Here is a 26,315-nt window from a genome sequence, read left to right on the forward strand (position 1 = left end):
TCTTTATAAGAATTCTCATATTACTGTAATGGAAGCTTTTTCATTTTTGGCAAACTACATATTTTTATGGCTGCAGAATAATTTATGAAATTATTTTTATACATAATATACATAATAATACTTAAATCTAAATTTCATATAAAAATCATTATTTGAAATGAGAAATTCCCATAATTTTGAAGCCATTTTTGGTAGTGAAGAGTTCAAAACCTAACACCATAACTGACAATGTAATCAAGTATCTAATCATAGTCAAATGTTACATATCTGAATCAACTGAATACTTTCCTGATTTTAACTTTAAATGATTTTAGAGATTATTTCATAGAAATGTAAATTAAAATTACTTTAAAAAATAATTTAAGTCTCCTGTGTGAAGAGGAGTTAAAATAAGTTGTCCTTTTCAAGAGCTGAATTTTGTACACAGGGATTAAAAAGAGAAGCTGTGCTGTGCGTTGGTAGCCAGCAAGGTGTTGGTAACACACCGGTGTTGTGGCTGCTGCTGAGCTGTGCTGGCACAGCACCAAGGCTGTCTCTGCAACATTTGTGTCCCCCCCTCACCTTTGGGCTGGGGGTGGGCAAGATCTTGGGAGGGGACACAGCCAGGACAGCTGACCCAAACTGACTAAAGGGATATTCCATGCCGCATGATGTCTGCTCAGCAATAAAAGCTGAGAGAAAGGAAGAGGAAGGGGGGGGCATTACAATGTTTGTCTTCTAGAACAACCACTATGCGTACTGAAGCCCTACTTTGTGAGAAGTGGCTGGACATCCCCTGTTGATGGAAAGTAGAGGATAAATGTTTTTGTTTTTTCTTTTGCTTCCATGCATGGCCTTTTGCTTTTGCTTTATAAAACTGTCATTATCTTGACCCATGAAGGGTTTTTCCCCATCTTATTTTTCTCCTCTCCCTGTCCTGCTGAGGAGGGGAGTGACAAAGCGGCTTGGTGGACACCTGGTGTCCAGCCAAGGTCAACTCACCACAATAATTAATAGAAAATAAATAATAATTTGATCAGGAGAAACCTCTGCAAAGTGAATATACTGTCTGTCATGTTTTCTTTTCTGAAAACAACTTCATCTTTATGAAAAGTGTGGGAGATGATGCAATGTAGAATTTATCTTTTAAGGCATAGGTCAAAATCAAACCCTTAACATTCACTTAGGAAATCACCTGGAAACTAAAAGATGTTCTGCTACAGGGAAAATACTTTTTATTGTGTTCTTCATTGGTTTCTATTCATGGATGGATGTAAGAGGTGATTACTACACATTATGTCATTGCTAGGAGTTGACAGTACCAGAGAGAATGATCATCAGAATTGGACCCAAAGAGTGTTTAAAGAGTGTAAAGCATTTCCAGACACTTCATCACCTGATGCCTTATGATTCCAATGATTCCAGTACTGTATGTTTGGGAGCAGATGAACTGAATTCATATCAGCAAATATAAATATTAACAGTGTCTCAGTAAGTCAAATGAAGGTGCTCTTTTTATTGTTAAAAGCAAGAAATAACCCCTCTTAGGGAGTGATTCATCTCATTCTAAAGCAGGTGACTAAAACAGAGCAGGTGAACACTGCTCTAACACCTCTTCTATTTCTCTCCATTGACTGTAAAACGAGATCTCAGATGATTAGCTCAGGTGGCTACCTGGCAGATACCTAAGCTTTGGTAAGATTAATAGTAAGCAATGCCAAAAAGGTCTGTTATAGCAATATGAAACATAGTACCTTTTTTTGTAATTTTTTTCTGGTCTTCAGTGGAATGCATTGCTGTTACAAAAAAGCAACTTCTTCTTGTAACCATAATTGCAAGCAATTCACCTACTATGCAAAAACCTGAATAAGTAGTATCTTGATACCATTTACTGCCTTTATTTTAAAAAATGGAGGCCTAATAGAGAAGCAGTATTCCTATGACCAGTTAGCCTATGGAAACAATTCCATTTAGAAACTCTTCAAAACTGCAACACAACTGATCAAGACACATGAAATAGGTTAAAAAGATAAATATCTGATTAAAAGGAATTTGTTCTAACCTTTGTTTCTAACTCCTTGACACTTCCCATGACTTCACTGGTGCATCCTTATTCACAGCTGTCTTAAGAACGTTGAATAGTCTTGCTATGAAGGGAGTCACACTCTACCACTACCTGAAAGGAGGCTGCAGTGAGGTGGGTGTCAGTCTCTTCTCCCAAGTACCAAGTGATAGGACAAGAGGAGATGGCCTCAAGTTGCTCCAGGGGAGGTTTAGATTGGATATTAGGAAAAATTTCTTCAATGAAGGGGTTGTCAATCATTGGAACAGGCTGCCCAGGGAAGTGGTTGAGTCACCATCCCTGGAGGTATTTAAAAGACATGTAGATGTGGTGCTTAGGGACACGGTTTAGTGGTGGACTCGGCAGTGCTAGATTTATGACTGAACCTGATGATCTTAAAGGTCTTTTCCAACCAAAACAATTCTATTATTCTATTCTATGATTCTATGATAAATGTGTAATTACAGGACAGAAAAAATTTACAGTGCACATGAGGGAAAATGATATTACCATGTGTTACAGATCTGAGTTTAAATTTGTTGCTTATGCACAGAGCAAGTGAGCAGTACCTGCTGAGTGGTTCCACCATATTTATATTGACACCTATTGGTCAATAGAGAGACTGTTTCCAGTGGCACACGCTGACCTTATTAACATTATACAAAGGTAGTCAAAGATGCACTGATTCCCTATACACAAAATGAGTTGTGACATTGTAGCCTAAGGAGTAGCAGAAAGAATAAAAGCAAAAGATAAGATTAAAAAAAAAATCCAAAACCTGTGCCTTAACTTGGAAAAAGATTTAGCAAAAGAATAAAGAAATCAGGGATTTTTTATATATTATCTGTCCTTCACATCTGGTAATGAGGTAATAAAATTTATGTATTCATTATAAGGATGCATCCTAAAGACAGGCATTTTAATTTCTGCATAAGCAATGCACATAAAATTTGTCACAAATAGAACTATAATTTAGAATAACAATTAGAATCCATTAAAGTTATTTTGATTGTTTTTTTTTTTTCTCTTTTTTTTCCCCTCATCCTAATTAATGTAATACAAAATGAGATTTTAAGCTTTGGTTAATTTGTTTTGCTCAGACTGAAGTACTTGTGCAAGCTCCTTATCACATAAAAATATGAGGGGGAGGTGAATTGAAGAAGCAGTAATATTAATGCCCCCTGAATATCCTATTAAACATTTTTAAATAGATACTTGGATCTTCTAATTGTCAGTATTAAATTGTCTGAAGAGTTGACATGGTATATACTGAGCCTCTTAACAACTTTGTTTTTTTCAAACTCTGACCATGCTAAACATTTGATATCCCAGAGGAATTTGCATAAAAATGTCATAGCACCCTTCTGAAAAAGTGAATACAGCCCTTGAGACCCAATTTACAAAGGTATCTTGATGTTTAAAAATGAAGATAAGTAGGACTTGGAAAGCATTTGGATGGATTAGATACTTACCTACCATTGAAGCTATTGCTTTGTAAAAACAGGATCCTGGAGACCCCTATCTTACTTGTTATCAAGTTTGTGCACACACACACAAAAAAAAAGGCAGAATAAGACAGTACTGAAAGAAAGAAGCACAGTAAACTCTAACTCAAGCTGAGTGTAATTTTCTAGCTCTATTATATAGATATATTAAGTAGTAAATTAGTGTTTCTGATTTTAGTTAAAAATAAGCCAAGCTATAATATATTCGTATCCCTAGATATCCTGGAAGCCATTGTATATTTAGTCCCTCGATTAATATGTAAGGCAGAAACTCATTCACACTCTTCCATAAAAATGTGATGGATCTCCTTCAAAATGGTCATGTTGCCTACATAAAGAAATACATACTTTATAAAACAGGTAATAATTTTTATTGACTTAAACTTATTTTAATCCTGCTAGTTCCCAACTAGTACCTTACTAGTACTAGTTTTCCTTAAAGTTTACAGAAAATATCTGTTGATTTTTGAAAATCATCAAATTTTGAAAATAAATGTTAAAATAAATAGATTGATGTGGCTTCAACTGTTTCCTTTGGGTTCTTCTCCTAAGGCTACATTTAGTGATAAAAAGCCAAACCGTGACACTATTACCTTTCTTCACAAAGGGTGGTGATTCTTTAAATCCTTATGTCGTTCTGCAAACATCACCTGGACCAGCTTTGTAGGGCCAGAGACTTCGTTGATCTCGTTGTTGAAAAATAAATAGCATATAAGAAGATTTAAAACTCATTTTTCTAATTTTGTTTCCATCGGCACATTTCTCAGTCTATCTACTTTTCACAGCTGTTTTGCACATTTTTATTTTTCTTCCTTCTGGTACTGGGATGATCAGTTTTAACCTGAAAAGAACTATGTTTTGATAGCTTCCACATGACACAGTGGAACTATATTCTAGGTAATGAATAGTGTGTTGAGTCAGTGGTTACGTGAAAGCATGCAGCGAATGTGGGAGGTGTCATTGATAAATATATGGGTCAGCCAAGAACTGGCTGCTGGGTGTGTCTTCTGACCACATTGCATAAACACGTGGTGGACAGAAATAGTGAGAAAAATCAGATAACATCAGGAGAAACTCATGTGACATTAATAGAAGCATAAAAATAAGGAGAGGAAAACCACTGAAATTATGCTGTGTACTTGATCTCATGCTCTAACGTTTGCAAAAGGATGTATTATAACTAAATCTAGAAAAGTATAACTTCCCAGTTCCCATCTTATATTAAAAGCTCCAGATACAGTGAAAAAAGGAGAAAAGGTCAAATCTTGAGTGTTATAGTTACTGTATTTTGGGTTTGGTATTGCAATATAAAGCAGCTTTTCTTTTCAATGGCATTCTATTGTGAAGTTGAGGATTTTAGAACTGCTCAATACCGCGTGATAGAACTATTAAGATTTGTAGATTTCTCTTTATGTGACAACAAATACAAAATTTTTATGGCGAAAGAATGAGTTTAACCGTTGAACTATATTACTTTGAACAAAAATATCAATATACACTTAATCTTCTTATAGTATGAAATGATTTTTCCAAGCACAGCAAAATAAAATCACAAGTGTTAGTTTCTTGCAATTTATATTTGCACGTTTTAATTTCATATTCTTTTTTCCAGTTCTCCAAGATATTCTTGTGATTTCCAATTTATAGTTATCAGTGTAAGAGATTTATGAGAGATACTGATCTTAAAAAAAAATCATTTAAAAATGCTGGCTGGGAGGATCTTGATGACAAGAATGACACTTACTCCTCACTAAAAGAAAGTAGTTTTTAAGTTTATTTTATTCTGTTTTACCTTTTATTTATTAAAAGGTGTATCAGTCTGCAAGATAAAGATAATTGTGAAATTACGACATTAAGTGCAATATAAGTATTAATTAATGAAAGACAAATATTATGCATCCATATGTGTTCTTTTAGCTAATATCAAGTCTTTTAGAATAACTATATGCTATGAGAGGCCTGCCATATGTTACTCAGATAAAATTAATTCCAAAGTCACAGTACAAATAAGCAACATGAAGTTTGAAGATTTTAAGCCCTATTTTGATGATATTTTTATGGTTTTAGTTGTACTATGGTTAGGCATTTATTTCATTGTTTGCAGGGAGGTAAATGGCTGTGAGTTTTGCTCTGTACACTGAAGTTAATGAAAGTTTTATCACCAATTTCAGTGCAAAAAATAAAATAGAATAAAATCACAGCCTGGTTGATATCCAGATAGTTACTCAGATTTTAGTCTCATTATAGAAACAAAACCAGTATTCCTAACTCTTGTCTTCCTTTCCACACTTTACAGGCTCTATTAGTATCCCTATTATAATGTTGAATTAATAGTAGTTTAAAAATAAAAGTTTCTAATACTGTTCAGGTCACTGAGATGTCCAGAGAGACTATTCCTCCTTCTCTTCACTTTTTGTGTTATTTATATCGAACTACGTTTATTTATAAAAAATCTTTTGATACTGCATGGTTTGTAAATACCAAGTAAATAAGTTTGCATGTGTTATCAATCCTTTTTTAGGCTGCCTAGAATTGAAAGAAGACACCATTGAAAATCTTCTAGCAGCTGCCTGCCTTCTCCAGCTCCCACAAGTAGTAGAGGTTTGCTGCCATTTTCTAATGAAGCTTTTGCACCCCTCCAACTGTTTGGGAATACGAGCATTTGCTGATGCACAAGGATGCACAGAGCTTATGAAAGTGGCTCACAACTACACCATGGTAAGACAGTTTTAGAATATCTGAATTATGATCTTGTGAATCCTCTATATCTTTTGTGAGGAAAAAATATCTTGTTGGTTTTTGGCATGAAATCGTTCTGTACTTGTATGGAACTTTATTTCGTAGGTGGCCCTTTTAAAATGATAGAAGCGGTGATTCCTCTCAACTTCAGTGAAATTATGAGAATTGGCTTGCTATGATGAATGCTGACTTAGAACAGTGTATGCCTTAATTAGAGGCATGTTCACATACAGGTGATAATAGTAGAAAGTATCTGTAAGTCCTTAAAATACATTTTAATCACTATTCCTTGTTGTTTGGTTTTAGTGAAGCTTTGTAAGCATTGTTCTGCACAGGAATAATATCAAGGGATGATTTGGGATTTTTTTTTGTGTCCTTTTATTCATCTGTGAAGTAGATTAAAACAGAAAGTTGAAGACATAAAGAACTTTATCTGGCAATATTTTAAATTTTTCCAGTTACACCTGACAGACTAGGTATGGCATCAATATTAAAAATTAATTGGAATCAATGAAGCAAAAATATGCTACTTATTCAGAAACTAAATCATATCAGTAGCCATTTGATTCTTCATAGTTTGACAATATTAAAAACATCTGTCTCCTGAAATTAAGTTTACATAAAGAGTAGATTACATATAATTTCTGAGAAATAATGGTCCCTGAAGGTCTATACTGAAATTATTATTGAAGTAATGCAGCAGGTTTCAATGAATCTGCTTTGCTTGTCCAGCAGTTATGTCCTTATTTTATTTATTCTTTTCTGTAACTAATACCATATTGTAATTCACAGGTTTAATTGTGTTCTTCTTACCACTACAGCTCAGGTAGTTAAATCTATTTTACACTTAAGGAACTAGTTCTATGACTGGTTTTAATTTTCTCTGTATTTAGACATCTAAAATGTAGTTTTCCAGGTCCAAGCTAGTCAGTTAAACCTTTGTCTGTCAGTGGAGAGAAATAAGATGTCAGAACAGAATTCATCTGATGTAGCTTAGAATGAAATTGCATTAGAAGTGAACAGCTGAGTTGAAAAAAATCAACCTTTTTATCAATATATTTATTAGATTTATATATTACTTTGATTGTTTTTTTGAGTGAAAAGCAATATAATGAACCATGAAAAAAAAATTAAAAAAACTCTAATAGAGAAAAACCTCAATTTTAAAAAATTCTCATGATTCTGTAAAACAATTTATTGAAAGATTTTTGGTGTGAATGAAATTACTTCTTAGAGTACATTTGAAGACTTGTGGCCGATACATCTGATGTATCGCAAAGCTCACAAATATCTGTGCCCATTTCTAAGATATTAGGTATATTATATAATCTATCACGGGTTTTAATGTTCAGGTCTAAGAAGTGAAGCATGTGTAATGGTAAAATCACCAACAAAAGATGGAAGATCAAAAAGCAAGGCAGTTGTAATTAATAAGCAAACTGATGTAACTACAGTTACATTGACAAGCATGCACGATAGCGACACTCTCTTTGCTAGAAAGACAGACAATCACATCACAATCACATCTATTCAGTTATGCAATTACAGTATTTTTTCTGTTCATGATTAAACTTCTGACCCAGTGAAAACATAATCCTAAAAGTCAAGCTTCATAACGCACAATATTTTCATAGGCATTGTGTCATCACATTTAGGTGTGAGGCAGCTCACATCTATTTGATTTATTGTTTGTGTCAGAGGGTGTGGATGACCAGTTGTGAGTGGGGGAAGGGTGCCTTATTGCCTGTCTTGACTACAACACTCTGGATCAGAGAGAATTTACAGAGTAGACAAGGGATTGTTTCATCCACATCCATGCATAACCAGGAAAAACTTGTAGAGTGCAAGGAAAATACCTTGGAGAGTGTAGTAGAGGAACAGCAGAGACCTTCTGATATGAAGAAAGGGTAGGAAGGTGATGAGCAGAGCGAAGAGCAGATGCATAGTCTCTGAGGTGACAGAAAGCATTGTTTTTTCGTTCAGACTCCGGGGCAATAGTATGGACTGTGATGAGAGCAAATGTAAAGTAGAGCAAGGAGGAGCTTGTTAACAACTACTTGTCTTATGTAGAGGATTTGAGGGGAAGCCCTGCTTAAAAAGGATGGGGAAATCCTTGTTTTAAAAAAATTCCCATGATTTCAAGAGAGTTTTGATGCCTTTTCTTTAAGGCTTTTCAGGGTACTTTCTTTAAGAATTACAAGTGATGTATCTCAAATTCTGGCTCTGTGAATCCTCTTCCAAGGTATCCTTGTAAAAGGTCATTTGTTGTGAACAGGAAATAACGGTAGTCCCTTAACTCTGGCATATTGTGTGGTTGTTTGCTTGTAAAAAATTACCATTCTTTGAAAGCTATAGAAAATAAATAGCTTAAGAATTTTCTGATATGAAGGCAGGATAACATAGTGAATGCAGCTTTAAAAGTTTGAGTGTTTCTGCTTTCTAGGGAAAGCGCAAGAAATTCTTTTTGACCCCATTGTATCTCTTAAATATTGTAGCCAAGAACTGTCAAAACCAAAAATAATAATTTTTATTCCACTAACCATAATACTATAGAGAAATACAGCTAGACCTGACAAGAAGTAGTAGTGCTGTACCATAAAGTTTTTTAGATTAAAAAAAAATCAGAGACACAATAATGCTGCACTGGTTGTGGGAAGAGGGAACAAGACAAAGTTTTTTCAAGTCTTGCAAAAATTAGTTATAGACATGGCATATGTGATAGAATGTGTAGTAATTTTGAAATATGACTCAAATCTCATCTTGGAATAATCTTGCTTCTTAGTTAATCACATAGATGAAATTAAATATTAATTGATAAAAAAAAAAAAAAAGACTAATTCTCTGTAGCCCTTAGTTGAGGTGCTCATTTAAAGTGCTGGAACCTTAGGATAACTCTGTGACTGCGTTGTACCTGGCAAATGTCTTGCAACTTTCCTCCACCAATTAGTTTTAATTATAAAGTCATTCACAATTCTCTTCACAATAGCACTTTAATGAAATTCAATATATTTTCATGAAAAGAATTTGCTTCATTGAATCTCCATAAATGTTTTAATCTTCATTTTTCAAAAGCAATTCCTTGTCTAGTGTCAGACTTGATATTTTATAAGTTCTGAATTACAGTGTTGTTCATTAAAAAAATAATTTTTATATATATGTGTATATCTATATATAATCAGTTTGCCTTGGGCTTTCACATAATGTGTTATAAGGGCAAGACATTTGAGGTTGGAAATTTCATTATATTGAAAAAGAAATAGCTGCTGAAGAGCAGACCGCTGAATTTAACAATCCTGTAGACTTCAGGAGATATGTGATTTCCAACATGTTTTTGTCATATTAGATAACTGTTCAGTTCCCCTCAACCCTGAAAACTGTAGAAGCCATGAATACAAATTTTTATTTGCATAGTTGACACAAGTATGTCCCAACTTAATTCAAATGTGACAAACTTTTTTGAAAATGCAAAGAGTCATTGCTGAGCCTGGAGAAAGCTTCTAATGGAGTAAAATTCATTAACTGTATGTTTATGTATCCCTTTCCATGAGCAGAGTTACAATATCCCTGGTATTTACTGACATATTTCATATTCAGTGTCAAATATCAAATTATTCTTTTGAAATGCAAAATCTAAGCGAGGAAAAGAAAATGTGTGCGTGGAGGAGGGGAGGCAGTGAGGAAATGACGATAAGAAAAACAGTGAAGGAAAACCAGAGAACATCTGAAAAATCTTTAAAAAAATACACTTTCCGAATAGCACTTTATGAGGTTGGTGGGGGAAGAGAGAAAGGTAGACTTAACAAAAAGTTAGTGAACAGCAAAAGTTGGAAATTTCAATTTTTACATTCCCCATAATTTTTATAAAAGGAACTTGGATAGGAACATTTTAACTTAAATCATTAGAAGCAAGAAATTAAAAATAAGAGCAAAAAATGCAAAGTTTCATTGGTTTCTTTTTTTTAAGCACATCAGGTTTAATGTGGGTTGTTTTATTTCTGAGGTGTGAAGTTGCCCTGCCAGTGTTTTATGATGTGGGTTTATGGGTCTTTTGTTTGGTTTGGGGTTTTTGTGTGTTTATGCTTTGTTGGTTTGCGTATTTTTTAATTTTTTTAATGAATCTGCTAATTTAAATGACAACACAAATATCCATGTCTCTCTTGATTTAAGACTTCTGTACTTCTTAATTACAATCTGGGTTTTTGCTACCTTGTCAATTTCTGTAAATTTTCAATCTGCAAAGCCATATGTCTGATAACTTCAAATTCCTAATTTTTCATCAGTTGTATGATGGTACAGTGAAATACACGTGATGTCTTTAAAAAAAAAACAACAAAAGCAGCAAAATGGAAAATATCAATAAGCTAAAGCAAATGCATCTTCTTCTAACACATTTTTAGTGACAGTTCTTTATTCTTGTAGTTATCATGGTTTTCACATGAAGGGAAGCTAACCTCTAATGTGAGGAAATTATCAGCTTGTGATACTTACCAGAAATTAGAGTTGTAGTATATAGTCTTATCTGTCTCTTTATAAAACAGAATAAAGTCTAATTCAAAATTGTAATGTCAACCTTATTGGGATGAAATTCTTTTTAGAATATATGACTTTTTAGAATGTACTTTACTTTGAACCATTATATGATTACTGCTGAAAGTTTGTAACAGACCCTCGCAGTCAAAAATGTCTTCCTAATATCTAATCTAAATCTACCTTCTTTCAATTTAAAGCCATTACCCCTTGTCCTATCACTACATGGCCTTGTAAATAGTTCCTCTCCAGATTTCCTGTAGGCCCCTTCAGGTACTGGAAGGCTGCAATAAAGTGTCCCCAGAGCCTTCTTTTCTCCAGGCTGAACAATCCCAACTCTCTCAGCCTGTCCTCATAGGAGAGGTGCTCCAGCCCTCTGATCATCTTTGTGACCCTCCCCTCTGGACTCACTCCAACAGCTCCATGTCCTTCTTATGTTGGGGGCCCCAGAACTGGAAGCAGTACTCCAGGTGGGATCTCACGAGTGTGGAGTAGAGGGGCAGGATCACCTCCCTCAACCTGCTGGTCACACTGCTTTTGATGCAGCCCAGGACACGGTTGGCTTTCTGGGCTGCAAGCGCACGCTGCCGGCTCATGTGGAGCTTCTCATCAATCAATACCCCCAAGTCCTTCTCCTCAGGGCTGCTTTCAATCCATTCCTCTCCCAGCCTATAGTTGTGCTTGGGATTGTGCTGACCCATGTGCAGGACCTTGCACTTGGCCTTGTTGAACTTCTTGCAGTTTGCATGGGCCCACCTCTAGCCTGTCAAGGTCCCTCTGGATGGCATCCCTTCCCTCTAGCGTGTGGACCACTCCGCACAGCTTGATGTCGTCAGTAAACTTGCTGAGGGTGCACTCGATCCCGCTGTCCCTGTCGCCGACAAAGATTTTGAGCAGTGCCGGTCCCAGTACCGACCTCTGAGGAACACCACTCATCACTGGTCTCCACTTGGGCATCGAGCCATTGACCACAACTGTTTTGAGTGTGACCATCCAGCCAATTCCTTATTCACCGAGTGGTCCATCCATCGAATCCATGTCTCTCCAATTTAGAGACAAGGATGTCATGTGGAACAGTGCCAAATGCTTTGCACAAGTCCAGGTAGATGATGTCAGTTGCTCCTCCCTTATCCACCAACGCTGTAACCCTGTCGTATCATACCATTTGACTGAAGCCTGATTGTTTCAAACGGAAAATTGAAATACCTCATAGATAGAACTATTTAATCTGTTAGTGCTTTACCTCTCAAGAAACTTCACTTAAAGCTCAGTGAACAACTTGCATCTTGAAACTGCAGTTTGACAATTGAGATGGTAGAGCTTGATCCACATTTTTATTTCACCATATTCCAAGATGAATTGCTAAACATAAACTTGGAAAAGCTTCAAATTACTTTGAGGCACTGAGTAGGAAGATGGCCATAAGTAAAATTTCCATGAGCAGAACATATATGAATAAAGTGACTGATGTGTCTGTAACCCAGTCAAAATGTTAGGAATATAAAGGACCCTAACATATGTCACAATTCCAAGCCCGGGAGATGAAGAGTGTTTGCAGGTGCCTTTGGATATGGTGGTAGAAGGTGTTTAGTATCTCATAAATGCAGTTCTGTGCATCACACTGCAAGGGTCATTAGTCCCAGCACAGCAAAACATTATTCAAGCTTAATTATAAGCACGTGAGTAATCTTGGTGACATGTACTCACTCTATATAGACCCTTTAACTTACTGAGAATTCTGTTTATATTGCAGATGGAGCAACCATTTTATTTATGTGAAGTGTGTGCTTTATGCAAATTTTTTAATGATCTTTCATGGTGAAGAGCTTCGGTGATCATGTTATTAGTTATGTTTATTATCTAAGCCACAGAATTTCAGAGTTAAAACTTGGTGGGGTGGAGCGGGGAAGGAGTGATATGTAAAACCTTTCCTGTTCAGTTCGATTTACAACAGCTTATCCTGCAGTATATTGAAATATTGTAACAATGCTCCATACTGACAGGCTCAAAGAGTTGTGATTTGTAGTAAAAAGTCCAGCTGGTGACCAGTAAATAGTGATGTTCCTCAGGGATCACTTCTAGGTCCAGTACTGTTTAACATCTTTATTAGTGATCTAGATGATAGGGTGGAGTTCTCACTCAGCAAGTTGCAGGTGTCACTAAACTGGCAGAGGGAGAAAATCAATATGTTTGAGGACAGGGCTGCTATTTAGAGGGCAGGCTGGAGAAACAGGTTGACAGGAACATCATGAAGTTCAGCAAAAGGAAATTCAAAGCCCTACAATCTGGGAACAAATAACCGCATGCACCAGTACAGGCTGGGGAGCAACCGTCTAGGAGGCAGCTCTGCAGAAAAGGACCTGGGGGTCCAGATGGACATTAGGTCGAACGTCAGCCAGCAATGCACCCTGGCAGCAAAGGCAGCCAACAGCATCCTGGGATGTTTTAATGAGAGTGATCCTTCCCTGCTGAGCACCCATGAGACCACATATGAAGTGCTGTGTCTACTTTTGGTTTCCTCAGTACAAGAGAGACGTAGACATACTGGAGGGAGTCCAGTGGAGGTCACCAAGCTGATTGGATGCTCGAGTGCATGACATAAGAGGAAAATCTGGGGGAACTGGGCCTATTAAACCTAGGTAAGAGAGGGCTAAGGGAGACCTTACTGCTCTCTGCATCTACCTGATTGGAGGATACAGAGAAGATGGTGCCAGACTTGGAGGTGCAGAGTGATAGGTAACAGACACAAATTGGAACATCGGAAATCCTGACTGGATATTAGGATTTTTTTTTTTTTTTTAAACTATGGGGGGTAGTCAAATACTAGAAAAACAAGAAGCAATGGAGTTTTTGAGTTCTGTTCTTGGAGCCATTCAAGACTTGACTGAAAATGTCACTGAGTAACTTGACCTGGTTAGACGTGCACTGAGCAGGGAGTTTGACTAGATGAACTCCAGAGGTCAGTTTGAACCAAATTTATTCTATGAGGCTATTAAATGTATCTCCTGTATATTTTCAATGGTCTTAGATATGAGCTGTGAATCCAGGGATAACATGAAGCAAAAGTTCAAAAATTTTTTTTATTTTTTGAATTTCATTTTTATTCAATGTGCAACAGATGGAATTAGCAGAGCTAACATTTAATTGACTTTTATTAGCAACAAGCTATTGGTAACATGTTAGCAACAAGTTAGCAGTAACACTGAAATTTTAAAGCACTCTGTGATTTTCTGTTTCTTATGCTCTGTCAGGCATACATTTCCAAAATATATTATTGTACAAAATGTCCTACTTGCACTGTAAATAGCAAATATAAATCTGCAAGAAGACCTGTACAGGCTGTGTTCAGACTTTATGGCATCCGACACTTAATGGATGATCTGTAAGATGTTTTTTCTTAGGATAGACAGTGTTCATAGAAGACTAGAGTGACTCCAGACAGGAACAGAACTTTTTTTCATTAGTTTTATTTTGTGTTTTATTGTTGCTTCTTCAAAAGCCCTATTTAAACATTTGTCCAGCCACCAGAGGATATTGTGATAGATTACAGTACTTGACTGTCACACACTGGAAGGTGACATTGTTACTCATATTGCTGAACATTTATTTGTCTAAAAATGCAATATATTATGTTCTTAACACTTGGAGGGGAAAAAAAAAAGAATAGTTTTGAGGAAAATACTTTGAGAAAAAACACTTTTAAAATAGAACATTTCCATCCTCAGCAGTATTTATTTGTTTTTAACTTGACACAGTTTATTGTTTACTCAGCTGACAATGTTGCAGCTACTGTAGTGTAATGAGAACATTGGTTTTAGTGCACATTGCATGCACTTTTAAAAGTGAATTGATGTTTTAAGAACTGTTTAAGTTTTTGAGATTTTTGAATCAAATTTAATATAAATTAAGTATGTGCAAGATATTATCTTGGGACATGCTGGGGGAAGAAAAACCAGTGTAATTTAATTGAAAAATAAAGTTACTCCATAGATCTATCACTAAAATGGACATCTAATCCTTTAAACATATTTTTCAAGGGGGGAGAGGATTGGAATCAAACTATAGAAAATTGTAATTGTTCTGTTTTATGCTTTTTACCTTGTGGATTCTTATCACAAATTTGGAATATTCAGTATTCAAGACATCATGTACTGCAAAAAGTTACACATATTCTTTAAAAATCACATAGTTGTGGACTTACTATTTATTCCTGCACCATTGACAACAGAAGTGAGAAGATGCTGTCTCAAAACCTTGCTGAAATGTCACTGATCATTAAGTCTCTGGGACTCTTGGGTTGGTATAAGGATAGTTTACTGGGACAGCAAAGGGAGAGGAAAACAAAACAAAACAGTACTTAACAGAATATACAAAACTGGTGATAGACAATGCAGTTTCTCACCCAAGGACCGTACAACTCAGACCGCATGCTCAGACCCGTCCTGACGCCGGACCGTCACCGAGCCACACACCCTGGTGCTGCCGCCGCCACTCCCTGACTAGCCCCCCTTTTATATTGAGCATGATGTCACATGGTATGGAATACCCCCTTTGGCTAGTTTGGGTCACCTGTCCTGTCTGTGTCCCCTCCCAACTCCTTGTGCACCATCAGCCATCCCGCTGGCAGGGCAGTGCAAGAAGCAGAAAAGGCCTTGGCTCTGTCTAAGCACTGTTCAACAACAACAGGTCCATATAACGAAAACATCTCTATATTATCAACACTGTTTCCAGCACAAATCCAAAACATAGCCCCATACTAGCTACTATACAGAAAATTAACTCTATCCCAGCCAAAACCAGGACACAAGGGAAGTGATTGTCCCCCTGTACTGTGTTCAGTTTTGAGCCCCTCACTACAAGAAAGACATTGAGGTGCTGGAGTGTGTCCAAGGAAGAGCAACGAAGGTGGTGAAAGGTCTAGAGCACCGATCTTATGAGGAGCGGCTGAGGGAACTGGGTTTGTTTAGCCTGAAGAGGCTGAGGGGAAAGGAGGTTGTAGTGAGGTGGGTGTTGGTCTCTTCTCCCAAGTACCAAGTGATAGGACAAGAGGAAATGGCCTCAAGTTGCACCAGGGGAGGATTAGATTGGATATCAAGAAAAATTTCTTCAACGAAAGGGTTTTCGATCATTGGAACAGGCTGCCCAGGGAGGTGGTTGAGTCACCATCCCTGGAGGTATTTAAAAAACATGTAGATGTGGTGCTCAGGGACATGGTTTAGTGGTTGGACTTGGCAGTGCTAGGTTTGCGATTGGACTGAATGATCTTGAAGATCTTTTCCTTCCTAAACCATTCTATGATTCTATATTCAGGTTGCTTATATATTTTCCTTTCAAAGGAGTTGATGTTAAATACACTAGCTTGGAGTAAAAAGTTTAATTAGGTCTCTACTTCTTAGGTCTACACAGAATGCTAATTAAAGAAATCAGATCCCTTCACTTTTCTAGTTAAATTCTCATTGTTAAAGTTTGTTAATTTGACACTCCAATTGTTTGGGGTTTTTAAGCTCCTTTATTTATCTAACATCCTTTGGACTAGTAAAATTAACTTGAAAATATTCCAAAGAAACCAGAATAATTGAAATAATAAAACCAGAGATGCAGAGATGAAAAAGAAAAATATTTTAGAACTCACTGTATCACTTATGCCTTACCTAGAAATACTTTTTTTGAGGTTTAGAATTATCTCCATTTTACCATTTTAAAGCCATACTGGCAATACACAAAAGCGAAAAAGGCTGAAACAGTGGAAACACAAGCAGGAGTCCCCAAATGCTCGTGATGATCTTACTTTCAACCAAAACACAAAATTTTATCTTTGTGTACAAAACTAAGCTTAAACTAGTTTATTTCTCTTGATAGTATGACTTTCTTAAAATATTACAGTATCATTCTGTTTTATTTTTTTATTACATTAAACTTTTATTATGACTATTATTATTATGACTCTTGCTTCCAATTTCTTTTTTCTTCTTTGAGAATAAATTGGATTTCATAGATCACTTTTCACACTTCTGATATTTTTAAGATGCTTGTTTGAAAGTAATAATCAGCACTTAGCACAGTGTGCTGCTTTTTTATAAGTTCTGCTTAATACAGCTGTGACATGGCACGTTACAGTACCACTCCATCAAGACACAGTAGGAGAAGAGGAAAGTAAGAGCATTTCAAGAACTAGCATATGGACAACAAGATAATTAATAGGAAATAGAGAAGACAACTGCTGGTAGTAAAATGCTGTGAAATCTACAGGAAAATAGTTAAGGAAATAGTCTATAGTGCATTAATCACAATTTGCTGGCTTCTTTATCATCAGGAACTTCCGTTTTATTGCCTAAATGCCACATTAAAAAAGGTTAGTATGGCAGAATGCTGTATTATTCCTAGAAAGTGCTGCTATGAAAAGTAACACTCTCATCTGAATGATCTTTTTACATTATACACAGGACTCAACAGTTCCTATGGTTTTGATTTGTTTTTCAAGTTGATTCTAGTTCCAGAAGCCTGAATATTCAGCAGCAACATTAGTATCCCATCAAACTAATACTTAGTATGTACCTGAGTGCTAGCAGAAATATCATTTCATATTAAGGGTACTCTGATATGTCTCTTCTTTCTTCAGTGGGTCTGGTGATGGTTTGTCTGCCAGGTCAACAGAGCTACATCTCAATCTCTTGAGTGAAGAATATATCAATTTATAAAACCTGCTTCATCTCACTGAACTGTAGGCATAAATAAATTACTGTCCATAGAGGTAGCTCAGGGCAAGCAGACTCTTAACCTAAAAAGCATTGTTGGAAAATCAGTTACCATGAATCCGTGTCAGCGCATACATAACTGCAAATATCACACTAAAAAATTGTTCCAAAGACAGTGATTTAGCGGATTTTCTTGACATTCATGGAAAACAGTGAAGATGAGAATCAAGACAGCTGAATGTTTTAGCTGTAAATTCAAAGCCTCTGAATCTGCAGACTAATGTAAAATCTAATACCTGATGTTTGTACATGTCTTAGGCAAGACTGAAGGATGTGTCCCAGTACTGGGGATAAATATTCTGTGTTTTCATGAAAGGGTATCCAAGAGTCACTAAATACAAAACCCCTCTAGAATACTTAGATGGTATGCATAGAAAATTAGAAGTTGAAGGCTAAATTCTCTGAAAATGTATGTATTGAAGTTCCTATTCAGGGGTACCAAGAAAGCATGACTTAACCTGGAAATGTATTTTCTGTCTGCTATTCCCAATACTTTAGGTCCTTTAGGGTAGGAAGAAGACCCACTAGTGCTTTCTGTGAGCTTCTCAGGTAACAGAGAAGAGGAGATAGCCTAGCTAGAACGCATAGCTGGTGGGAGGGGTCAAGGAAATAACACAGGACAGGATGATTGAACTGAAACTCCGGTAGGAAAAACAGAGGAAGGGAAGATACAGGAGTGGGACACAATAGAAAAGTCATCCTTAGGCATTAGGCTATGATTGAGAAAGTAAACAGAAGAGTGTATGACCAGTAGAAATCCTACTTTGCGGAAACTCCATCACCAAGATTCTTGTCTCTAGTTGTTATTCTGCTTTTTGCAATTATCAGTGACTCACATTCTTAAAATGGTGCATCCTGAGAGCTTACAACTTAGTTTTAATATTATTTTCATTAAGCTGTGATATAGAACACATACCACTTGAGAGATTATATCTTAAGCACTGGATGGTATACTAAGGAGTATTTGTTGTCAGTCAGGATGAGACTGTGTGATTTGTCTTTCAGAAGCAAAAAGATATCTTGAGTTACTGATTCAGAGATGGTGTTCCTCATTTCCAAGGGCAAGACATACCTGATGGTTAATTTTTTGTGATAATAGTGAAGACTTGAGAGTGATGGAGTATTCATTCTGATCTTGTCTAGCATTAATGTTTTCAGTATAATGCAGGGCAAACAGCTCGTTTCTCTGTTGACTAAGACAGGAAGAATTTGCAGTCATACAAAAATAAAGACAATAAAATCTCAAAGAATGATACCATTTTTGATGCTTTCAGTACTGGGGAAAAAAAAGAACAGTTTAGAGTAATGGTTAGCCCTGCTCTTCCCTGAAGCAGTATCAGAAACTGAAGCTTTACAGTGTTCTGTCAATGTACAGGTGTCCTTCAATACAATAGTGACAGATGTCGGAGAATAATAACACAGAGATACTGGGAAAAAACATCATCTTCAAGTATTTCTTCCTAACTGGAGCCAGGGGAACAGAAAGGTGCATGTTCTTACTTACTCAATCTATATTAAAAAAAAATTTTCATTATTAATAGACAAGACTTGGGTCTTTCCATCTCATTGACATGTTACTCCAGCTTGAGCCTTAACATTGTGGTGAATGCTGGTTCATAAAATATTTTATTTTATTTTATTTTATTTTATTTTATTTATTTTATTTTATTCACATTTAGAAAATTTCTTGTGGTACTGCAAACTTTCACAGAGTTTTAACTTTATTCATGGGAGCATCACAACCTTGCCTTAATGAGAGGGTGGGTGACTGAATATAATGAGCCATGGCAGACAATACAATGCAAACAAAGACAAGAGTGTGATAAGCCTTGGTACAGGCTATGGGTCAGCAAGCAGGAGGAGAACAAAACCTGAAGGTGGTGAAAAGATGGTTCATGATATCATCATGGACTGATTTTATTAGCGGCTTGTGTGACAACTCCCCAGTAATAGAGACTGGGACCAGAAGGGCAGGGGATGGGGGATATTGTGCAGATATGTGACAGTGAGCTGGAGCAAGTGTTGCATATCCCCAGGCACCACTATGCCAACTCACATTTAGGGCCAGCTTCAGTAACTAGAATTGTGAGTGGGTTGTATGAGTGGGAGTGTGAAGTTTTTCCTGACACAGCTTATCTGCCGCTTTGGTTCAGTTATTAAATTGAACTGTGCAGCATCACACTGGTGCTCTTTCTCCCTGCCCCCTCCCCCTTGACAACTGTCATCATGCTTTTTTTCTTGGCACTAAGAAATACCATATTGCCTTATTTTGACTGGAAATGTTCCTTACCAGAAATAAATCCTTTTTTCTTTCTTTCTTTCTTTCTTTCTTTCTTTCTTTCTTTCTTTCTTTCTTTCTTTCTTTCGTTATGGAAATATATCATTTAAAAACTGTTACATTTTTGTAACTCATTTAGACTTAAAAGTGTTAAAGACTTTGTAATAGATGATACCTTGGACAGAGGGCCATATAAAAAAAAAGTATTTTGAAATATTCTAATCCATGTACTTTTATCAGAAAAGTGCAATTTCATCTTTGTTAAAAAGCTCATCAACTGCATTTGATCTGCTTTCTTCATGCAGTCTTTTCTGAAAAGGATACAGCACCAATAAGATCAACATGTGATTTTTATATGATCAACATATAAAATACATGAGAAGGGTAGACCAAGAATTGTAGCTATATCTAATGAATTACATAATTTCATTTTCTGCCTCTCCCTGTCTTTCACAATATCATAAATTCTTCCGCTTTTCCCTCCTCCTTCCTTCCTCCCTCCTTCCTTCCTCTATACCTTCCTCTCCCTCCCTTTCACTTTCCATCTGTCCCTTTCCCCTCTCTCTCTCTCTTCCTGCCTTCCTGCCCTCCCTTCTTGCTGCCTGTTTTCCTTCTTTCCTTCCCTCCTTCCCTTCTTTTTGGTTTCCATTCTACTATTTTTCCATACATCCTGTATGGATGTTTGACCTTTTGGTCACTTAAAGTAGTAACATGCTTTAATAATTGTGTGCAGTAATTGTGTATTACACAGAGAATATGTAACTGAAACCTTAAAAATTAAGCTGGAAACGCAGAAAATACAGAGAAATCAATAAGGATTACTGGAAATGACAGCATATGTTAGCTTCACTGCTCGGGTATGCTGTTCATTCTTTGCCTCCTCTCCTTTCTTTCTGCTCTTTATGATGTGTTTTCATTGCCTCCATCAATGTCATTGGGACTCCAAATGAAATCAGTGGGATTTGTCAAATATCTCTCAATAGCAGTTATGGTTTATTTGGAGATTTCTGGGCATGTATTGGTCTTTATCACTGTTTGCAACCTGTACACTTACAAATAAATAGTATTATAAGCAGGTGCTAAATTGCTGCATTTCTCTATTATAATTGCACTCTATTACCTTACACCCTTAGCAGTATTTAGTAAAAATCCCAATCAGTTCATCTAAATACAAGTGGGTATTTTTATCCCCAACTTAGTGAAGCTGAAACCAAGATATAAGTAATTGAAATTACTTGACCTAATCCCATCAAATACTAGAGAATTCAGATCTTTCTGTTGAAGTCCCATACACTTTAACAGATATATGTGGCTGTTTTTATGAAAATCCTCTAATTCTACTGTGACTATTCGCCTGTTGTGGTTTAACCCCAGGAGGCAGCTCAGCCCCACACAGCTGCTCACTCACTCCCGCACAGTGGGATGGGGAAGAGAGTCAGAAGGGTAAAAGTGAGAAAACTTACGGGTTGAGATAAAGACAGTTAAATAGGTAAAGCAAAAGCCACACACACAAGCAAAGCAGAACAAGGATTTCATTCACTAGTCATCATCAGGCAAATGTTCAGCCATCTCCAGGAAAGCAGGGGTCCATCACGTGTAACAATTACTTGGGAAGACAAATGCCATCACTCTGAATGTGCCCCCCCTTCTTTCCTTCTACTTCCCAGCTTTATGTGCTGAGCATGACATCATATGGTATGAAATATCCCTTTGGTCAGTTGGGGTCAGCTGTCCCAGCTGCATCCCCTCCCAACTCCTTGTGCACCCCCAGCCCACTCACTGGTGGGGTGGTGTGAGAAGCAGAAAAGGCCTTGGCTCTGTGTGAGCACTGCTCAGCAATAACAAAAACTTCCCTGTGTTATCAACACCATTTTCAGCATACATCCAAAACACAGCCCCATACCAGCTACTATGAAGAAATATAACTCTATCCCAGCCAAAATCAGTACAACCAAGACATTTGTTAGTTTCTAAGTAAGTGTATGTGAGGAACTGGCTAACCTCATCACTTAAAACACTCATAAAATGTTTCTCAAATTTTCTGAAAATATGACCCATGCTGACATGGAATGAAAGCAGTAATTGTTTCTGGGGCAAGGGTGTACACTTTCTGGGAAATGGCTAACTTCTATCAGTTAGGGATAGTTGACATTCCCCTAGTATAAGAGGAGTGACTCGAAAAATAAGAAGAAAAGAAGGAAGGAAAGAAGGAAGGAAAGAAGAAAAACCCCTCTTTATTTAATTCCTTTAAATAATTTCTAAACTTTTGGAATTCCAAAAGCCTGTTTGAAGATGACTGTTTCTGAATTAAAGCATGCTTCAAAAGAAGAAGGATCAGTTGCTCCTTAGAAGGAAATAGTTTTACTTGATTTTGAGATCGTTCTTACATTGACTACTAAAAAAGTAATTAGAGTAGTAAAAAATCATCTAATTTAAACTGACATAATTTCATTAAAGTCATTAGAGCTATGCTGGTTTATACCAGCTGGCAATCAAACGTGTACTTCTAGAATCACTCTGTTAAGATTGTTTCAACTTTTTTGTGTATTGTATATTCCTTCATAACTCTTCATATATTTTATCTTCATTTGTAACCCCCAGAATTACTTTTTAAAAATGGTGCCATATTAACAGCATGCTTAGTGTTAACCTATTAAGCTAGTGTTTTACAGTGTTGAATGTATAGTTATAATGTGAGTGTCTTTCATAAGGAAAATTTTACCAAGAGCAAGATGTAGAGAATTGTGGGGATATTTCTTGGGGCTTTTCTGTGGGATGAAAATATTTGGGAAATCTGCCACATAGCACTGATGGTGCTAAAACCAGAACTCATGAGGATATTCTGTACCATTGTATTGCCCATGATAAAAGACTAGCAGTTGGGTTTTATGGTTAAATTTAATTTACTTCAGTAATTACTCAAAAATACTCATGCCATGAAAGATTAGAGTCAGTATCAGATAGCTGCATTTCATTTTCCCCTGTACCAGTGTTTTGGAACACTGGAAATTTCAAGTTGAATCCATAGTTACTAAACTCTCATTTTCTTGACTTAAGCTTGACTAAAAATTTTAGTGTTCAATAAAAAGTAAGTTTTGGAAGTTGCATATTTAAACTCTTATTCCAAGGGTTCATGTTTGTTGTCAATATTCCTATTTTATTCATAGAACTCCCTCTGGTGGATTATTTAAAATATGAACATACTTGCTTTATTGTTTAACAATAACAACAAAAAATCTCTAAAGAATATGACTTTAAAGGCTAATTTTATGACTTTAAGTACTAAGAAGATTTCAGTTAGCATTTTATTTGTATATGGTTATATATATTATTTACCTTGATAGTAATTCTCGGAGTACATCTGGGGTTTTTTCCATATGTGTAATGTTGGTATCCTCTATTTTATTTAAAAAAACCCCTAAACACAAAACCAAAACGTAACAAAACCCAGCTCTAATCAGTTGAATAGTCGAACTCTAGTAACCTGAAAGTAAAGTGAAGTACTCTTCACTATGTTTAATGCTTGATGAAGGCTGATCTCATGTTGATGCTAATGATGTGTTCTAGTTAAGGAAAACAAAGGTGACGCTTATCCTTTATGTCAAATTGTTGTTTCTCTCTGTCCTTTTCCCATCATACAAGTTTTTTCTCCATTCTCTCCTGATTTGACAGATAGCAGAGCATTGACAGAAAGATGATTTCCATCCATGCATTTTTCAGTGATTCTAACTAAGGTCAATAGAGATCTAAGTTCCTTGAGAGGAATTATTGTATAGTATTATGGTATTATTATATTGAGTTCAGTTCCAGTCAATGTTTTCGTCATCTGCGATTTGGAAGAAAATTTAAATCACTGCCAAAAAAGTCTATGGATGATATGAGATTGGCAGAGCAATAAATAGTCATGAGAAACAGCAACCATGGAGAACTGCCTGCACTGATTACTTAACACTAACAAACTAATTATTTTTTAATGTGCCCACAAGTGACTTAGATACCATAGAGCAGAAAGATAAAGAATGAAGCATATTAATTTGAAATGGAACTGTAGGTAAGAAGAACCAAAAGAAACAAGCTAGAACATAGGGAATCGTATTGGACAAGAAACTCAAATTCTAGCACTATGTAATTATTTATAGTGTTAAGACACAACAGCTAACTAGAAAAGCTTTTATTAGTTCATGTGTGAAAACAGATTTTATACAGGTAACCACAACTTGATTATTGTGCACATCTTCCACAAGTGTCAGAGGATGGTTTATTCATTACAGAAAGTGAGAAGTAAAAGTGGTAAATGGGCAGGGAGATAATAGGGGATAGCACATATAAAACAAGTTCTGAAAAACTGTAAAGAGAAGAGTATTAAAATAGAGAAAAGTGTCTGTTAGAGACTAACAGAACTAGTTTTGTAAATGGATGCTGTTGTCTGTTAAGTTGTAAAAGTGAGAGATATTACTAGAGATTGTCATTGTGGAAGATTTGAACTTCATTAACATACAAAGTGTAGTAAATAAATATTGCTAACAAAAGTAGGAGCCAGTCATTTCTGGATGCAGTAGCTGCCAACTTGCTTTACCAAATAGTTAATAAGCCAAAGTAAGTTCATGACCTCATGATGCAAGACCACTTTTGAAACACTAGTTGTTGAAGATAAAATTAATTCATGTGATGATGAGCAAACTTTACTTGAAATGAAGGATAAATAAAGTATGGGTGGTACTTAACATTTTTGATTGCAAAAGGGGAAAAAAAAAAAGTTGTTATAATAAACTAGCCAACTGGACCCAGCAGATTAAGGACTAAGATCTTGAGGAGACTTAGATCTTTAAACTTGTACATATGTATATATACACATGCCGTATACATATTTAGATGTATGTATGCATACCTGTCCACATATCTACATATACATATATATTACACGTACAAACACACAAGGTTTGCCAAGGTGAGATCATGTCAGATGTATGCAACATCTTTCCTTAATAAGAAGACTGAGATTTTTTTGAAAAAGGAAAAAGAATATAGCTAATACATTTGCATTTCAGAGCAATGTGGTATGTGCTGTCTGGACATTTTAGCTGCAGAAGATCAAGAGTGGTACTGTGGGGGGAAAAAAAAAAAGGGCTTATCTCTGGATGTGACAGTGGATTTTGGAATACTTTGTGTAGTTCTCATGTCACCATTTTTAAATAGCACTTGACATTTGGAGGGTGTGCAGAAAAGAGACACACAGGATTACAGGACAAGAGAAAATGTCGTGCAATGAATGTCTTAAGAGTGCTCAGGCTATTTCAGCTTATTAAAAGGAAGATAAGATGATGTACTTGATTACAATGTATCTCCACAGGGAGAAACTACTGTGAACTAAAGAGCTCTTTAATCTAGTTGAGAAAGCTTAGCAAGAGCCAATTCAGTTTAGACAGATTGGAAATAAGGTACACTTTTCCATCAAAAAAGAATGCTTAAACATTGGAATAAACTGGAATAGCTGCAGAGAAAAGTGTTGAATTCTCCATCTCTAGATATTGTCATCTCAAGATTGAATGCATTTGAATAATATCTAGCCAAAGCAGAAATTATGCTTAGTCCCAAGGTAATTGGTGAACTGTATGTGCAGAATATATTTGATATACGAGAAATTAGATTAATGATCTAACCAGTCTTCTTGGCTTTAATTCTAAATATCTAAGACATGCTAATCTATTTGTTTCCTTGTTAGTGTGTAATGTATCTTATGTCCTGTTAAAAAGGTGCAACAGAAAAGCAAGCTGCCTTTTTGTTAGTCATGAATACTGAAAACTGAGTAAAGAGGAATTGTGTGGGAGGAAGGCCAAATTCTCCTTAACAGGTAGCTCAGCAGAGGGAATATTCTGGAGTGCAGAGTGTCATTAGAGAGAATTTCCTAAACAAGGAATCCACAGTATCGGAGAGGGTAGGAAATTCCTTAGCTGAGTAGGAAGCAAATAGTCAGCTGAAACTTAGAGGCAATGAATACAAGATGGTTTTTTCCTCACAGGAGATGTGTAGAATTTGTTGCAGCACAGGAGTATGTTGCAGTTTAGTCAACAGGAAGATAGTTTGTTTTGGTGTGTTTACTAAGGGAAAGATGCAAGGAATTTAACTCAATGCTCAGTTGATTCTGTAGCCTTTCTTAGTGTCTAACCATTCTTTTGAAGCTCTGATTGTCAAGCTTTCAGTACCATGAAGGTAAGACACTCACACATATCTTATGTAGCCTTAAATAAACTAAATATCTTACTTAGTTTAAAGAATAATTTAATATGTGGGATAAAAAACTTCTGTACAGGAGTATGTAAATTCATATAAATTTACATAAGTATACTAGCTCTTCAGAGAATAAATGATTGAATTATATAAATAAAGCATCAGTAGTTCTATTATCGGAGAAAATACATTTTTAGATGTTACATATTAAAAACCATCCAAGATTAAATTCAGATGGTTAG

The 26,315-nt window shown here is 36.1% G+C and overlaps 1 protein-coding gene across 1 annotated transcript in view; it reads left to right on the top strand.

Moving 5' to 3' along the window:
* The window catches only part of KLHL1 (kelch like family member 1), a 260,797-nt gene that overhangs the window by 106,950 nt on the left and 127,532 nt on the right, over nucleotides 1–26,315 (top strand). The window contains exon 4 of the mRNA XM_054806173.1: nucleotides 6,068–6,264. Within this exon, the coding sequence (XP_054662148.1) occupies nucleotides 6,068–6,264 (197 nt within the window). The remainder of the gene's footprint in view (nucleotides 1–6,067; nucleotides 6,265–26,315) is intronic.

The sequence above is a fragment of the Grus americana genome, chromosome 1, assembly GCF_028858705.1.
Source record: "Grus americana isolate bGruAme1 chromosome 1, bGruAme1.mat, whole genome shotgun sequence".
Lineage (NCBI taxonomy): Eukaryota > Metazoa > Chordata > Aves > Gruiformes > Gruidae > Grus > Grus americana.